This window comes from Tamandua tetradactyla, chromosome 13 (assembly GCF_023851605.1).
Source record: "Tamandua tetradactyla isolate mTamTet1 chromosome 13, mTamTet1.pri, whole genome shotgun sequence".
Lineage (NCBI taxonomy): Eukaryota > Metazoa > Chordata > Mammalia > Pilosa > Myrmecophagidae > Tamandua > Tamandua tetradactyla.
Window position 1 is genome coordinate 59,714,018 of NC_135339.1, and position 17,919 is coordinate 59,731,936.

Genomic DNA, 17,919 nt, shown 5'->3' on the forward strand with positions numbered 1-17,919 from the left:
CCTTCGGCTAAGGGACAAATGTTGAATAACTATACCAAAGCACATGAACGCTGGGTTTGAGTCTCATTATCAAACACAGATTTATCCCACTGCCAACAATCTATGAGAATGTCTTTTAAACCCACAGTGGGTATTTATTGCAAGTAATTTTTCCCCAATTTTATAGGTCAAACGTGATCGCTTGGTTTTCATGGTATTCAATTGATTCCTAGAGAGGTTAAATATTTGTTCACGTTTGTGTTTCATGTGCATTTCTCCTTACTTTGCATTTCGTTGTTCCTTATTTTTATGTCACATTTTCCCTCTTCCCCACAGAATGCAACCACACGCTGGGACGCTTTCTTCCCCTGCTTTACCATAGGAGTGATATCAATGTTCCGCAGAAGAGCTCAGCGGTTGTCAAATGCTTTGCAAACAGAACATGTGTGAGAAAAAATGCACAATCACAAAGGCCCACAGGTGGCTTGGCCAGCCGCATCTGTCACCCCTCTAACTACGAGGCCGGAATTCCTCCCGGAGCCATAAACCTCCCATCTCCCCGAGGCCCCAGGCCCTGGCGCCCAGGAGCAGGTGGGGCTGGCGTGCTCCGTAACGACCAGACCAGATTTTCCTGCGCTCAGATCTTTCCATGATTGCGCCTCAGAGGAAGTGTTCCCTGCTGCGTGGGGGAAACAGACAACTGGAAATCAGATAAGGATATGGTCTTATTTATCCTTGTAGGAGTCTTACATACTCGAGTCGCAAGGGACCCATTTGCCTCATCCACGGCTAATTTGCCGAGTCGTCACTTTGGGGATTTCGAGGCGCCGTCTCGTATCTTGGTCGGGACCAAACATTATCTTCCAGAGACGTCAGACATATGACAGGAAATCACCAAACAGTGGGAAACTCCTCGTCTCGATGTTAAAATGACTGTTTCTCCCTCCATCAGGCCTTGTCCGAATTCCTTCTTCTTTGAGGGAATGCTTGCCTGCCCAGCACCTGCACCCCTGTGACACCGGACATGACAGGAGGCATTAAAGTGGGCGTAAAGATGATAAAGGAGGCACTTTCAGGCCTCTGCCTGCCGCTAATTAGCAATCAAGGCCAAAGCAGAACACGATGTCCCATAATAAATTATGGTACATCCTTACAAGAGAGTATTATGCAGCTATAAAAAATAATGTTTTCAAAGAATTTTTATGACACTGGAAAATGCTTATGACATGATGTAAAAAGAAAGCTGTAAAACCCACACGTCGTATATAGAATGTGATCCAGATTATGTAAAAGCATAGGTGGAAACACTGGGGAATGCTAACAGCGGTGGTCTCTGCATGCAAGATTATGTTTGAGTTTTATTTTCTTTCTAATTATATTTTTAAAAGTTTTCCACACTAAGTATTTGTGACTTGTTTACCAAAAAAAAGACAAACAAAAAACAATCAGCATTTTTAAAAACCAAGTGTGACATGATCTGCTCCAGGCCTCTGAGGGTTCTGTAAGTTACTGCTGGTTATTCAGCGGGCCCAGGAATAGGTGTGCTGTCGAGACCGGGAGACCTAAGGTGACCTGGGAAAGGCAGTTGCCCTCCCAGAGGATCTAGCCACATCTTACTAACAAAATTAGCCAGTGCCCCACCCATGCTTTTTTTTTTTTTTTTTTAACAAAACAAAACAAAAGATTATTTTCCCTTGGGCCCTGGGAAGTCTTTTGAGAAAAGTAAATCCCAGAAAACCAGCAACCTGGACAAAATTCAAATTTTCAACAAGCTTAAACAGTCAGCTGCACCCATGCTGAACAGGGAGCCCTGGTTTGGCAGCCCTTTGTGTGAAAAAAGCTTTGTTGACCCAAAGATTGCTCTGCTTTATCCTACTTAAACTACTTCTAGCAAGCTGGTTTCAATTCTGGGTGCCATGTTGAAAAAATGAAAATGTATCAGCTGGTAGTGGGGACCCCAGTCAATGAAAGGGATGCTTGGGGGACTCTCTCATTGGCCAAATGGACTGTTGCAAGCTTGTGTTTTGCGAATACTGAGTATCCCCGACAAGTTTATCCAGCTAATAGAGTCCCATAGGTACAAAGAAAAGAAATACAAGTAACCATCTGTATAAAACACTGCTTTTAATAAAACAAAACTAATTCACTCACAGAGGCATGAGGTGCGTGGTTAATTTACATGAAATGTACTTGTACACTTTTTCTAAAATGGTGGCTTGAGCCCTGCCGACGTGCTGCCTCAGTAGCACCTGTTGCAGCACAGCTTCCCGGGAAGCTCACCCACTGGGGGACTTGAGAGCTCACTGGTGAATCCAAACAACTTCTTGGGTCAGAGTTGGCTCAGGGTCTCATGCTCTTGAGGTCCCTAAAGACCATGTGTGCTGCATTGCGTCCAGCGGCTCCCATGACACCACCTCCTGGAAGGGGATCTCCCGTGAGCCAAAGCTCTGCCTGCAAACCCACCAGGGAGGGGCCGGGGAGGGGCTGGGGAGGGCTTGCAAAGGGGCCATGGGCAACCCAGGACAGGGCTGTCCAACGAGGTGCTTGCACCTCGGTCATTGGAACCTCCAGGAATGACTGCGAAGACACAGATTTTGGGCTCCCTTCCAGGCTTCCTGCATCAACTCTCCGGGGAGGGGGCAAGGTACCCAGTCCAAACAAGGATTCCCCTCTCAGTCTGAGAACCAAAGTGCTAGACGGTGAGACTCTTAGCATGAAAAATTAAAATGTGAGAATAAAGTTTTGAGGGGGAAGGTGTGTACATACATACCCTTTCTGGGATGCTGGAGCCCCCATAGTTCAGAGAAAATGTCAAGATGAAATGCTTGCCTCGGTCAGGTCAGTTAGGATTGGAATAGGTGAAGGGAAGGACTTTTAAACTGAGAAACTCAACTTATTGGTCTATAATATGGATGGGGGGTTTAGGGACGTGGGTCTCTCACAACCCAAAATTGGAAGTTGGAGAGATGCCTCTATTGGGACACACACTCAAACCTCATGAGGAAGAAATGAGCTAAACTGAGGTCAGCCTGGCAGAGGCCACCCCTGTTTGGTTACCTGTGGATTGTAGAACTCTGAACGCACGGTGATGGCCGGTTCTGGTGGGAGTTCCATGCTCCCCTCCGTCCCAGCCTGTCTCCCTCCCTTTTTGCTCATTCTGTGCCCCTGTCTGCAGGGACCCCCCGCCATCCCTCAGAGCCCACACAGGACTACAGGTTACTCACCAGGATGGGCCCCACTGCCACAGAGATACAGGCCCTGGAGGGGGCAGCGGTAGCTGGAGTGCAGGGGCACGGGGCGGGCAAAGTAGAGCTGGTCCAGGGCCATGGAGCAGTGGAATATATTCTGGGGGAGATGGGGCCACAATCATTAATGTAGGAGTGCTATGGCCTTGACCTCCCTGTGCTTGCTAATGGGGCTCTGCCAGCTAAATTCATCCCCTCCCCTCTTCTCCCAGGAAGGGTCTTCCAGCATGTCTTCCCAGGTTCTCAAGATGCAGAAAGGGAGGGAAAAGAAAGAATAGGCTTGTATCCTAGGGCTAGGGATGGTTTTCCAGAGGCATATTTCAGAAGAAAGGGTGAGGGGGATGTTCAGAATGTAGGGAACTGAATGGGAAAGAAAAGGGGGATTTGCCAAGGTTTTGCTATGGATTATGGATCCCCCTCACCATTTTGATAAATAGAAGAATTTGACTTGTTTTGGTTGCTGGTCCCTGTTTTGGCTAAAACACGTTTCTTTGGCCAAGTCACCCATTTGAGACTAGACTTCAGGTGTCCAAGCCCCAGTGGGATCATAGTATATGGCAGACAAGGGGACATTGGGACCCTGAGGTCAGGTCTGCTTCGCCGGGCTGTGTCAGGCCAGCCCCAGACCACGTTGGGAGGTGGCAGGTGACACGGGAAGTTCAGCCCTGGGTGGGAGTTCTCCTTGTGGGTGCCCTCTCGGCGTGCCCCACACTGAGCTCGTCCCCTTCCCCAAGCTGCTCCTCTCCCCGCCTTCCCTGCCTCAGTGGGCAGTGCCACCTTCCTGTCCCAGGCACCTGGGCTGGAGCCCCCAGCACTGCCATCCCTCCACTTCAACCTGCCCCTGATTCCCAGGTCTTCTCATCCTCGCTGCTCTGTGCCTCTCACCTCCAGCCATTCTGGGCCCTTTCCACTGCCCTGACCGGCCTTTACACCATATCTGGACCACCAGTGTGGCCCAATAGAAACATAATGTGAGTCACGTGTGTAATTTTAGATTTTCTATTAACCTCATTGAAAAAGCAAAACAGAAATTGATGGAATTAATTTGGATGATACCTTATTTTAATTAACCCAATATATCTCAAATATTTTCATTTCAATATGTAACCACTATAAACGTTACTACTGAGACATTGCATCTTCCTTTTTTGGTACTAAGTCTTAAAATCCGGTGTGCACTTATCACTTGTGGCACCTCTCAATGGAAGGGACCCATTTTCCATGCTCAGTGGCCTCTGGTGGTGAATGGCTTCTGTACCTGACCCCCTAAACGCTCCCTCTGCCTCCAGTTTAGAAAAGTTTGAGGACGTGCTTCCCTGAGGAGGGGGGGCTCCCTGTAAAGAAAGTCATATGGATGTCCAGCAAACAGGCCATCATCCTGCTCTCTACCTTCCCAGGGCAGGCTGGACACGGGAGGGACAGAATACAGAGGGCCCATCCAGGATGCGGGCAGGCATGGAGAAGAGGGCAAAGAGGAACCCCCAGGCTTATATTTACCCCTCCAGGAAGCCCGAAGATTCTCTCCAAATCAGGTGGTGTGAGGATGTCTCTGGCCACCACAGAGCCCTTGAAGCCGGGGGCGTAGTCCTCGATGCAGTCAAACACTGTAGGAGACAACACCAGGGAAAGGGCAGGGGACTGGTGGAGGAGCAGAGGTGGACGAAACAGTCCACGGGGGCCATGGGGATGGCTGCACAACCATCGAACTGTGTGCTTAAAAGGAGCTCATTTTATCACACGTAAATCATACCTCAATGAACATTTAAAAAGATGGTCCATGGGAAAATGAGTGATTTGTTCCAAAGGTCTATGGGTCTTAAGTCAGCCCAGCCCCTGACCCCTCCACATTCCCTTCCCCCAACCTGAACACAAAGTTATTTGTCTCTTTTGAATAGAAAAAGCTCTTTTCACCTTATTGCATTGCTTGAGCTGTTTTCTCTACTTGGAATGTCCCTTCTTGGCAGGCCAGTTCCTATTTATTCTTTAAAACCCCGCTTAAATGTTCCTTTTTCTGGAAAGGCTTCCTTGTCTCTTTGGCTTACATCTTCCTCCTTTGGGTCATACAGTACGTTGTACTGAAATTATTGGTTTATTTATTAGTCTCACCTACTAGACCGCGAACAATGTGAGAGCAGGAACCAGGGCTCTCTAACTTTCTTAGCCTACTGCGGGGGCTCAGCAGATACTCTGCCAGCAGTGCTGACCTGAGGCTCCCTGAGGTGCCTCCCCCGTGGGAGAGGCTGCAGGCGGCAACCCTGAGCGAAGCAGCCAGGCAGAAGGGTCCTAGCCGCTGCATGGTTTCCTGCCGCTCTGGAGACCGAGACAAAACCCCTCTTTACCTTTGTCTGCGTAAGCGTTTCTCTCCTGCTCATCCCAGACCTTGCCTCCTGCCAGTGCGTAGGGAGTGTACTGAGTGAAGAGGGAGACAACGTGGCAGCCGGGGGGAGCCAGGGTGGGGTCCAGGGAGGAGGGGATGCACAGCTCAATCATAGGCCTGCGAGGGGGGAAAGAGGGGCCGGTTTACAGAGCAGCCGCTGCGAGGGGACGGGCTGGGGAGGGGCTCTCATGACTGGGGACATTCAGGAGAGATAATGTGTGATTTCACTTGCACGGAACAGCCAGGATGTGCCAAAGAAAGAAAGATTGAGTGCATTGGCAAATGTGGCAAAACGTTAAAATCTGTGGATTGGGTGTCTGGGAGGTGAGGGGTATGTGGGAGCTCCCTGTATGGGTTTTTGTATTATTTTTGCAACTCTCCTCTAAGTTTGCAATTATTTAAAAGTCAAAAGTTTAATTAAACAAAAAAAATGACGCCCCTCAGAGGATGCAGGGCGGGGCAGGGTCTCTCCGTCAGGCCACAGGGGCGTTGGCGGGCGGGACCAGCAGCCAGCAGCCCCTTCCCGGACGCATGGCTCCCCGTCCCGCCACCCGCGGGTCTCTAACTGCGGCTCCCAAACTCAAACGTCTCCAGGGTCCAAGCGGATGCGGAGGATGTGTGAGGGGTGCTCAGCAGGCCCGACTTCAGCCCTGCCTCTGCCTCTTCCTGAGCAGGCCACGCGACACCAGGCAGCCAGGGCCACATCGACCCGGACAGAACCACGGACTCTTCCCTGCCCCCACCCCTCTGCCCCACCCCCACTTCTTCTCCCATCTCCTTCAGGCCCACGGGAAAGCCCCTCCCCACTGCTTCCTTCACAACATTCCCTCTGAACCTGGAGGACCATGAGGCACCTTGACCCTAACCTGTCCAAACCTAAATACCTGATATGCCCTACCGCACACTCTCCCCAGATACGATCGTCTCTGTTTCGACCAATGGAAACCTCACCATCCAGTTGGTCCTCCTCTGTGCCCACACCGCACTTCCTGTCCAACCACAAATCTTGGTGGCTCTACCTTCAACATATACCCAGCTTCCCGCTACCTCCCGTCTCTTCTGCTGCTCCCACCATGATCCAAGCCTGGTCCTCTCCCTTGGATTCTGCAACATTAAACAAATGCAATTATCTCCACATGGTAGCTCTTTCTAAAATAGAAGTCAGGCAGTGTCACTGCACTGTGCAAACCCTCCTGGAGTAAAAACCAAGAACAGCTGACAAGGTCTGGCAAGATCTAACAGCTGCAGTTCTCAGACCTTCCCGCCCTACTACCAGCTCACTCCCAGGTTCTCTCTCTCCAGCCACTCTGGTCTCATCTCTATGCCTCCAACACAGCAAGCACTTCCTGCCCCAGGGCCTTTGCACCTAACCTTCCATCTGCCTGGATGCTCTTCCCCTGATATCCTGTACTCTCGCTTCCTTCTGGTCTTTGCTCAAGTGCTGCATTGCCAGGGGCCTTTCCTTCCCTCCTTCTATAGAATAGCATACCCTCCGCTCTCCTGAGTTATTTTTCTCCATTGTACTTATCACCACCTGGCATGCTTGCTGATTATCTTGTCTCCCAGCAGTAGAAGGTCAGCAAACCAAGGGCAGAGGCCTTGTTGACTTTGTTTTCTGCCCTACACCCAGGTCCTCAGACTGTGTCTGGGACAGAGAAGGGGCCGACAGACATTTATGAGTGAATAAATGAACTTTGTCCTCTGCGCTTCTCTCAGAGCACACATCTTCTCCACCTTAAGTTGCAAATATTTGTGTGCCTGTTTTATCAGAATCTTCATGTCTGTTTCATGTCCCTGCCCCCTGCCCCCCTGCCCCTGCCCCAAACCTAGCACAGAGTCTGGCATAAAGTGCATTTTCCACGAGTATTTGTTTAGGAATGAGCATTCTGGAAAGACGCATGATCCTGCAGCATCCCTGCCTGCTCCCAGGATGGAGGGACTGCAGTAGTGGGTGGGGGAAAAAGCTTTGAGAAGTTTTGCATAGAGTTGGCTTGTGGGAAAGAGAGAATGTGGAACAGGGGAACCAGGTGAGTGCTTGCCTCCAGTGGGCTGCTGAAGCAGAGAAGCTCCTTTTCTCCCCCAGAAATCATTTTCTCCCACAACCCCAAACGCTAGTGTTGTTCCCTACACAGCCTTGTGCCTCTTTCTGTAACCCGAAACATTTCCCCGAGCATGTCCCACTTTTTACCCCTTATTTTCTCTGGTCTGAAGATTTCTTTCCTAGGATGCATGTCATATCCTGAGAGCTTAAACATGGGTTTAGGCAGATCCTAAGGCATTGTGAGTGGTTAACGTCAGGCAGAAAAGGCCAGTGTCCACCGTGTCTGGACAATTCCCCCTCTCTCTGGGCCTGGGTGTAAGAACATCGCAGGGGGCCAGAGTAGGCGACGTGGGGCAAATCCCTGTCCACCCACCTGTGGGAAGGGAGGCCGTCCATGGCATCTTCATAGGCCCGATGCAGGCGGAGGGTGTCCTCACAGTTCAGGTGGATGGAGCACTGGTGGTGGGGGAGGGGCCGGCCGCCGGGAGCATTGGGGGCAGCCAGGAAGCTGGGCAGCCTGTCTACAGCCACTGAGGGGCCAAAGAGGAGGGTCAGGGCCCAAGGGCCTATGTCGCAGTCACTCACGGTCTTCCCTCTACACCCACCACCCCACTCACCTGAGTGGTGGCCTGGGAGGAAAAAGTGGGAAAACGCGTCTTACCTCCACAGTGGGGGTCAGGCCAGAGGCCAGGGAATGGAGACAATGGCTAGATCTTCCCTGACTCAGACATTTCTCTCTCACATAATGTCAAGAGAGGCCGCTCAGCACTCCAGGTGGTGCTGCTTACCATTGATCTTGGTAACAGGTGACTGGGTGTCCAGCTGAGAGATCTTTTTGATGAACTCCTCGGGAAGCCACTCCTGGAAGGGGAAGTCTCTGTGACAGGATGGGGATGGCTGAAGCACCAAGTGGTTTCCTTTGCTCCTGCCAGCCTTTCAATTTCTACCTGCATAAATCCTCTTCATTGTTCGCAGCTCACCCAAACCGCCTTCTCCGGGAAGCCTTCCTTGACCTCCCCCTTAGCACTAACCAACGTCTTCCTCTGGGCTTTGCTAGCAGATCTGACTGCAAACAGCCCGCAACGCCTACTGCTTTGGGTATGGCCAGCGGTTTGCAGGTCTCTTTTCCCCTTTGCGTCTGAAAGCTCTCGGAAGTCTTGATTATCTCAGAATTGCCTCAGCAAGATGGTTTGCACTGGGGCTTATCAGATTTCATTACTGGAATCTTTCAGAAATTTGGTACCTTGTCCCCAAGAATAGCCTTAAGAATGGCCATGCACTCCATGCACACATCCATGCTGTCATATCACTTAGGGACAAGGAAAGTATAATCACTTGCAAAAATTGCCTCAAATCCTCACCCCTCCTGCATCCAGGCCCCTCTGCTGTGTATCTTTGTCACGGCCTTCCACTCTGACTCGGGCCTGGTTGTCAGACTTACTCTGACGAATGTTAGTAAGTACGACTCAGGCAGAGGCCTGTAAAGCACTTGCATGATTGAATTTGCTCGCTTTTGTCCCCTGCCAGCTCCTAAGAACCTGCCGGGGCTGTCCTGCTGGGGGACAGAAGACACATGGGGCAGAGTTGTGTCACCCCACTCCTCCTAGCCGAAACCACCCTGGCTGAGCCACAGCCCACCCAGCCCCGGGCACAGCAGCCCCAGGGCCGAGACCAGCAGATTCGAAGAGTAGACCCGCAGCTGACCACAAGGGGCGCGGACAGCTCCACATCAGCTGAGCTCAGCCAAGATCAACTGAATTCTCCGTGTCTGTGTGCTAAATTGATATTGACTGTTACACGCCTGGACGTTTGGTGATTGTTTGTCAGGCAGCACACACATGGCAACAGATCATTGGGATGTGCGGCAGAATTGTTGGTGAGAGGGGAGAAATCAGGGTAGTAGGAAAGTTGCAGAAATAACACTGGCTAGGGCGGGCCACGGTGGCTCAGCAGGCAAGAATGCTCACCTGCCATGCCAGAGGACCCGGGTTCGATTCCCGGTGCCTGCCCATGTAAAAAAAAGAAATAACACTGGCTGGAAAGTGAGGCCTGGGTTCTGGCTCTGGCTCTGTGCATCGGCAGCTGTGTGGAGGGGACATCCTGCTTCTCTGGCCCTTCCCCCTCACCTGGGAAGCTCCTGCCCTGCGTGCCACCTGCCCAGGTAAGAGTGAGGACCAGCTACCCCAGATGAGGAGAGGCTTAGTTCTTGCTCACTGCCCAGAGGCTTCCCAGTCCATTCCTGCCCCGATGGGGTGCCGGCTGCACCCCTCTCCACCCCCTGCCTCAATGCATCCCACTGCCCCAGCCTCACCTGTGGCGTCAGCTTCAGGAAGGTGATCTGAGGCGACGCGTTGGACAGCACCGCTTTGCTCCTCACCTCTGTGCCGTCCTGCAGCACGACCCCCTGAACGCGGCCTCCACTGCCCACCTGCACCTTAGCCACGGTCTAGAACCCACCGGAAAGAGGCCCCAGAAACCCCCCCAGGAAAGGCAACCATTGTTAGGCCTTGGAGGATTTCCAAGGTCAGTGCTGCTGTCAGGTATTCACAGCTTCCTCATCCCCAGTACACCTCAGCTGAGCTCTGCAGTTCCTTGGGGAGGCCTTCACCCCCCACCCCCAAACACAAATTCTCAGCCTCAATGTGGACTGGCAACTGGAAGGGGGTGGTGGCAGAACTGGGACACTGAGGATGGCTGCACGGCCACCACCAGGCTGCCTCAGCTTAGGCAAGTCCCTTTACTCTGAGCTCCACCCTTTTCAGCAGTAAAACGAGGGGCTTCCAACACAGATTTTGTTCTACCCTGGGATCCTTGCCAATAATTGGGGCAGGGGGAAGAGGGGCTGTTCACCTTTTCAGTGAAGATATTTGCTCCGTGTGCTGTGGCTGAGCTTGCGATGGCATCAGAGAGGGCACCCATGCCACCTTGAACGTAGCCCCAGGCCCCCTGCATCCCCTCCAGGTCCCCCATCACGTGATGCAGCAGCACATACCTGAGGAGAGACCATCACCCCAGAGCTCAGAGACGTGCAGATTCTCCTCCTGCTCTTGGACCTTCAGCTTCTCCCAGCCCCACTCAGCCCCTTCCCGCTGGCCTTCAGATGAGCTCAAGCCTCTTGCATGAGCCTCTTGGCTTCTTACTCTACATCCCTTCCCCATGCAAACACGTCTATGTGCGCAGCTTTATTACCAACAATATGCTGTTGTCACCCAAACCTGCAACGCCAGTTCTCCTCTGAGCTCCAGCACGTATGCCCGGCTAACCACAGATACCTCTGTTTGGATGGTCATCATCTTTTCCCCATTCTTCAACCTGCTTTTCCTTCTATCCTTCTCATCTCAGCAAACGGCATCTTTGGTTTCCAATAGCAACTTGTCATCAATGGAGGCGCCTACTAATCCCTCACCACCTGCATCCAATTGAGTGCTGTCAACTCTGCTGCCTAAAGAGCTTTTGATACCTGCACTCCCTGTTGCCTCTCCCTGGGTCAGGCTCTCTCTCTTCTTCCTTAGCCTGCTGTAGTCATGGCCTCCTAACCAGACCCGCTTCTCCCACTCTTTCTCCTTAGCAGGCCTCTCATCACACCCAGCCTTAATCCTGTCACTTCTCTCCTTTTAAAGCTATCACTGCCCTTAGCGTCAGGCCAGTCTCTTAAACTGGCCTCCCAGCCTCTCCCCTGCTCGCTAGCCTCATCTGTCATCGTGTGCCCCCTTGCACTGCACACTCTTGCCAAACCCCATCTCTTTCAGTTCCTGCAATAGACCACACAAGTCTTTCACCTCTGAGCACGTGCACATGCTGTTCCATCTGCCTGGAATCCCTATTCGCCTCACCATTTGTTCAGCTAATTCCTCTGTGTCCTTTGGGTCTCGGACTGAACACCTCCTCGTGGCCCTGAGGCCAGTTCCCTGCCCTACCTCCTCGCTCCCCATCGTAACACGCACGGCTGTCACCACTCGCACCATGTCAGTCTCTCCCATTAACATCTCAGCTCTGGTCACCACGTGTCCCCAGCATCTAGCACAGGCTCCATCAATATTTGTTGAAAGAATTAATGAAGAAACAAATGACTTCAAGGTACATTTCACAAACTGGGCAGTCAGCAAGCCTCCCAGAGATCCAAAGAGAAAATGACAGGCGGCCTCAGTGCGAAGATCCAGATTGGCGGGTTGATCACAGAGCTGGGCCAAGGTGTGGCAACTGCTGCCAGTTCCCCTCCTCGAGGGCCCTTGGGAATTGGGGGCTGGCCTACTGTGTGTTGAAAAGACACTTCCAAGGGGTGCTCTCATTCCTTGAGCAAAAAGCCACATTGATAGCTTCTAGCTGCATTGTCTGGTTTACTGGAAATGGCCCAACACTTGGCAATGTCCTCCATCCCCATGTGTGCATGCACACACACACACACACTCACACACACACACACACACACATACTCACGCCTTTCTATTCCTGCTCCTACAAGAGCTCAATAAGTCAGACCACAACCACAGACTCCCTGTGTCTGACTGCCACCTCTCGGACGGGACGGTCAGCACACACCCCACCCAGAGAGGGAGAGGCAGCTGCCCGCCCACACAAGGGTGTCTGTGTGTGTGTGTCCTGGATCCCAGGGAAGGGAACTGTCAGAGACGGAGGGATGATGGCTTGCAGGAGGGGAAGAGACAGAAGGAGGAGAAAGAGAGAGAGAGAAAAGAGGAAGAGAAAGAGAGTGGGAAGAAGATAGGAATGTTGAGATTATATAGTGAGAGGAGGAGGAGAGGCTTTTCGCAGCGAAGCACCAGAAAGTCATGGCTAAGAAGAAAGATGCTGGGGAATCAGCCAACCTGGAAATCAGCTCTGCTATTTACTAGCTGTGTGACTTTGGGTAAGATGCTTCCCTCCTCTGAACTATAGTTCTTTGGATGTCGCTTTGAGGGCTAAGTTAGTGGCGGAGGAAGCGCTTGGCTCAGCGGCTGGCTGTGTGAGCTCTGTCAATGGCAGCTGTCCTTGTGGCTGTGCTCACTGTCAAACTCTGCCCCACACCCCTCCCCTCGTCCGCCTCGCTCACCCGCTCCCCGGAGTGCAGGGACTCGTCATGGCTCCGATCACAGCGTCTGTTGCAAGAGTGGCTTTCAGAGGCTCAGACTCAAACCACTGATCCAGCACCTGAGATGGCAAGACAGCAGGGCGGAGGGCTGAGGACCTCACGGGCAGGCAAGGGCCCCCCCTCTGCGAGGTCACACCTGAGGCCGGGCGCCGCTCACCTTGGTGATGGGGGCTGTGAGGACCTGGTAATACTGGGGAAGCTGGGCTCCCAGGACTTGGCCTAGAAGAGAAGATCCACAGAACATCCCCTGAGACAAGAAGGAACCATGCAAGTCTGGTCCCCTGGGCATAAGAGAGTGGGGGAAGGCTGGGAGAATTTCGGACGGGAGGCAGCGTGGCATGCGAAGGCAGGATTCTAGAGTCACACGGATGCAGTTTGAGTTCTGGCAGCATCTCTTACTACCTGCACAGCCTTGGCCACATTTTTAATATCTCAGAACCCGTTTCTTTACCTGCAAAATGGGAGTCATATTGCCTAACCTATAGGTCTCTTGTGAGGGTTGAATGAGGTACGCAAAGCATTTACACGTTAATAGGTACTTAAAATATTCTACCTCTTGATATTGTTTTTGGATAATTTTTAACTTACTTTGGACATTATTCCCTTACTTTGAACTTTGAGAGAGGCCATTCCCCTGGGAGGCAGTAGGTTGGCTTTTCTGTTCTCTGAGACTGACTGAGACCATTTCAGAGTGGGAGGGCGGTGAGCCCCGGAGGCGGGGAGCACGGCCTCGCACCACCGCAGCGCCGGCACCTGGCTCAGGGCTTGGCACATGGTAGTTGCTCAATAAAGCAGGCAGCGGCACCTCGCCACCCAGGTGGTGGCCAGTGGGGACACTCAGTGTCACCCCCTTGGATCACCCTTTTCCATAAACCACTTGCGCCTTTGTCTTGGTCTCTCACCCCAGGACACCCCAGGCTAGGACCTTCTCAAGAGAGCACCCGAGGCCGAGCTCTTGAGCGGGCCGCAGTGGGCAGGGGGTTGTGGAGGTCCGGCCTTGTGGACAGTCACTGAAGAAATGGGCTCCTGGACCTACCTGCCTGCAGCAGGGGCTTGAGGCTAGAGAGCGATCTGAGCCGCTGCAGCAGGGAGCCACGCCGGAAGGCTGCCAAGTCCACTGGGGCTGCGTCCAGCAGGGGCTCGATGGCTGCTGCCAAGCGATTCATGAATGCCTCGTATCTCGGGAAGGCCTGGAACAGAAGCCCCAGTCAAGGCCCCATCACCAAGGACACTGCCCCCAGGCTCTGTCCTCCATTTTTCCGCCCCCACGTGACCTGCCATCAATCCTACGGCTGAGACGTGGTAATTTCTCAGCCTTTAATCCCCAAGTACGACTCAGCTCGGGTTCGCCAAATAACTCATGATTCTAGGACTCTTGCCAGTGTCAGCACTAGGAAGGGGGAAATCACAGAGATCATGGGTGAATGAAAGAGACTCCGGGGTGGTAACAGGGACAGGGGTTAATGCTGCTGACACCAGGCCTCAGCCATAGAAAATTAGCAAATATCCCAGGGTGTGGTCTCTGTGTTAAATCTTAGTGCATTTAAAGCTTCTTCTCTATCCTTCTGTGTTTCGTTGTTACCGGCAAAATGAGGTCTCGTCCCGTGTGCTCCAGCATGCCGACAGCTCCTTTCATACCCGAATCTTCATGTCTGTGCATCTCACATGTCCTCTTGTCATTAGCAGTAACAGAAGCCTGCACCCCATCACCCCACAAGCTCCCACAAAAGAACACATTTTCAAGACCCATCTTTGCTGAGCAAAGATGCTTGGTGACTGAGGCCCCCTTCCTTCCCTGGGTGGGCTGCAGGAGCAGGGGTGGGCGCCCGTCACACGACAGTCCTGATTCCCAGCCCAGAGCTTTCGGTTTGGGATCACCTCTTGTCACACACCTATGGAGTGTTAGTAAGTGTCACCCGAAGACAAGTTCTACCTTGAAGCACATTTGAGGAGTTTTGGTTAAAATGAAATTAAACAGCGATTGTGAAAGCAGGCCTTCTCAGAGCCTTCATATGACAATATGCAAAGACAAAATCAGAAATCGGGTTCCTCACAATGGGGACGCAGCCTTTGCCTCCTTCTCGTGTGGTCACTAGTGTGCAAGGCCACAGCACGTGCACGCTCGGATCCATTTTAGAGCACCCGAGACAGGTTGCATTTGGAGGAGAGGGTTTGGTCCATGGTCTCCAAACCGCCGTACAGCAGAATCACAAGACAGGCATTTAAGAAATGCAGACTTCCCCAGGGGACGCTTATCCTCAACTGGGTTTGAGACTGCTGGCTGAAGAGGTAAGCTGTGTGTCTGTGGCCATCTGAGTTACGCACAACATCGAGTCAAAATGCCAAAAGCAACGTGTGTGTACTGTGTAACCCAGGTGCTTACAACAATGCACCCCACCCAGGCCATGATTGAATGCTTTGTATCCAGGTTTGGTACAAGAAATGGTCATTCAAAGACTCTTTCTATATCTGCAAAACCCATCACACAGTTTCAGTATGTTATTCAGTGACTCAGGTATATGAAGCCACCCAATATATTCCTTAGAATGCAATCCCAAGAAAATAATGTGCATTTCCCAGCAGATGCATGTGCTTCCCCTCAGTGGGTCCATACACCATCATGGCCCTGATGGAAAACTGAATATTTTCTGCAACTCTTTCATCCTAAGTTTCAGACCCAATTCATTCTATTCTCTTTGATTGACTCTGACCTCCCTCTCTTCCTCCTTTTTGGCTTACGTGTGCTTTGGCATTGGTAACCACTTGAAATTTTTTCTGAGAGCAAGGCGGTTCATATGAAGCAGACACAACATAAGCACGTATCCAAGGATTCCCTCCTGGAATTCAGCGTGCGGAGAGGCTGTCTAACAATGGCCTCATATTGAACACACACAGGTCTGATAGCCTGCAGTGTCTGCGGATCTTTATCACTCTCCACCAAGCCCTGTCTCTGCAGTGGCTGGGATGGAAGGTCAGCACAGATGGCAGCCCTCCAAGGGAGGATGGTGCTGCCTGTCCAGGGCCCCGTGGCCTCCAAAGTGTGCTAAGGCCACTCCAACCAGGACATTTCCATTCGAGAGCCACTTCCATGCTCAAGATGGGGAAGGAGAACAGTCACTGGTCACTTTCCCTACCTGGGCATCCTTCCGTGAGAACTGGGAGATCTGCTTCTGGTTTTCTGCCATGTCTGTGCCCAGCAGAAGGGACCTGGGCCCCTTGCCCCCTGTGCCCTCCTCCAGCATGGGGGTGAAGGAGTAGGGGTTTCGAAGATGCAGTCTCAGCCCATGTTTCTGTAGAACACAAAACAGTACAGGCAACATTGTAAGGGATCTGTGGTCTCTGCGTTGGACCCTTGTCTGACTCTGTGTGTGTGTGCAAGAAAACACAATGCAATACAATAGTTACCATGTGCCAGCATTGTACTGAGGGTTTACAGTTATTCCCTCACAACTCTATAAGTATCATTGTTCTTATTGTACAAATGCAAAACTGAGGCTGAGAGAAGTTAAATAACTTGTCCAAGGTCATGTGAGGAGGCAGACCTGGGTTTCAAAACCACATCCCCGTGACTCCAAAGCCCTGGCTCTTAAGCACGAGTATATAACTGCCCCTACTTCAGAAATAAATAACTAAAGTTTAGAAAGACACGCTACAGCAATGGTTATGTAAAAATCCATATTACAAGCTAGATAAATTATTCACATTGCAAAAAATAATTATTTACTTTGCAGACACATTTACTCCAGGGTCACTTTAAATGGAAGTTCCCTTGATGCATTTAAAATATGATTTGATTTGCAAATATTTTATTAACACACAGAACTTTCCAAGAGCACATCTACTTTTTCAAATGAGGCACAAATAAAACAGAAGGGGCCTGCTACCTCCACAGATAAGACTTCCTGCTCCCACCATCTAAAGCATTCTTTGCTCAGATACTCACTTCGTGACGTCTCTGCTCCAATGTCACCTCATCAGTGGGGCCTCTCCTGGTTACCCCAATACTCCCTGAACCCCTCAGCCTACTTTACTTTTCTCCAAAGCACTTGTCACAGCCTGGCTTGTTACATATTTACTTTTTAATTTTCTTTCTCCTCCAAGTAGAATGTAAGCTCTCTCAGGCCAGGGGCTTTGTCTATTTTGCTCACTGCTGTATCTCCAGCATTTCCTTACAGGGAAATCAGTAAGTATTTTTTTGATTGATTAAATAAGTTATGTGGCGGAGATGGTAAGGTCCCAGAGGGCAGAAATGAGACCTATGGGGAAAAGTTTTAGGAAAGTAACAGAAAACTAAAAAAGAGCTTCCCAACAATTACAGTGGTGGAGTTCCCCCAAATCTGAGCCATGCCAGATGGGCAGGACGGCCAAGCCCTGAGCATGCTATAGAGGTGATTCCCAACTCTGACAGGGACGTGGGCTGGGAGACCTCCAAGTTTCCTTCAAACCCTAAGACGGGAAATTCTTTGATTCTAAGTTGGAGGAACTTCCCAGCTTGGTTCTTGGCAATATAGTGAAACTTCTAACATCTAGGAGGCATCTTTGCTCCTCTTTCCCTTGCCACTGGCATCCATCCATTGCCAAGCCTTGCCAGCCCTGTCTTCGGAAGTTGTCCCCTTCTCTCCATCTCTGCTGCATCTCAAGACCCCATCATTTCTCCTGTGAACCACGGCAACTGCTGCCTCTCTGATCTCAGAGCGACCACTCCTGCTTCCATCACAATTCATCTGCCATCCAGCAGGTGGAATAGCTTTGTATAAAGCCATAAATCAGATCATACTACTTTCCGATTCAATGTCTCTATTGGCTTCCCATGAACTCAGGATAAAAGGCTGTTCCTTCCTCATGTCCTGAAAGGCCCTGTGTGAACTGGCCTCTGCCCATCTCTCCCACACTATTTGCCCATCCCTGGTCTGCACCAGCCACACTGACCTTCATTCTGCCTATGCTGCCTTGGGACCCTTGCACCCCCACTGCTTTCTGATGGTAACCTCTCCGCTCAGATCTTCACATGGCTGGTGATTTCTCTGCATTCAAATGTCACCCCCTTAAGGAGGTTTTCCTGGTCACCACTTTAGGCTGGAACATCCTACTGCCTCTATCATATTGCCTTATTTCATTTTCTTCTGAGCACTTATCTCTATTTGGAATTATCTTAGTAAGAGCAGAGGTCTGTGCCCCCGCTCTCCCCATT

General features: G+C 51.3%; 1 protein-coding gene across 1 annotated transcript in view; it reads right to left on the reverse strand.

Moving 5' to 3' along the window:
• Window positions 1-2,089: 2,089 nt before the first annotated feature.
• PYROXD2 (pyridine nucleotide-disulphide oxidoreductase domain 2) overlaps window positions 2,090-17,919 on the reverse strand; it is a 28,723-nt gene continuing 12,893 nt past the window's right edge. The window contains exons 5-16 of the mRNA XM_077125702.1: window positions 15,863-16,018; window positions 13,765-13,918; window positions 12,886-12,947; window positions 12,690-12,787; window positions 10,493-10,634; window positions 9,954-10,088; window positions 8,431-8,503; window positions 8,016-8,172; window positions 5,564-5,718; window positions 4,722-4,828; window positions 3,204-3,324; window positions 2,090-2,396 (exon numbers count right to left, since the gene is read on the reverse strand). Coding sequence (XP_076981817.1) covers window positions 2,320-2,396; window positions 3,204-3,324; window positions 4,722-4,828; window positions 5,564-5,718; window positions 8,016-8,172; window positions 8,431-8,503; window positions 9,954-10,088; window positions 10,493-10,634; window positions 12,690-12,787; window positions 12,886-12,947; window positions 13,765-13,918; window positions 15,863-16,018 — 1,437 coding nt within the window. The 3' untranslated portion in view covers window positions 2,090-2,319. The remainder of the gene's footprint in view (window positions 2,397-3,203; window positions 3,325-4,721; window positions 4,829-5,563; window positions 5,719-8,015; window positions 8,173-8,430; window positions 8,504-9,953; window positions 10,089-10,492; window positions 10,635-12,689; window positions 12,788-12,885; window positions 12,948-13,764; window positions 13,919-15,862; window positions 16,019-17,919) is intronic.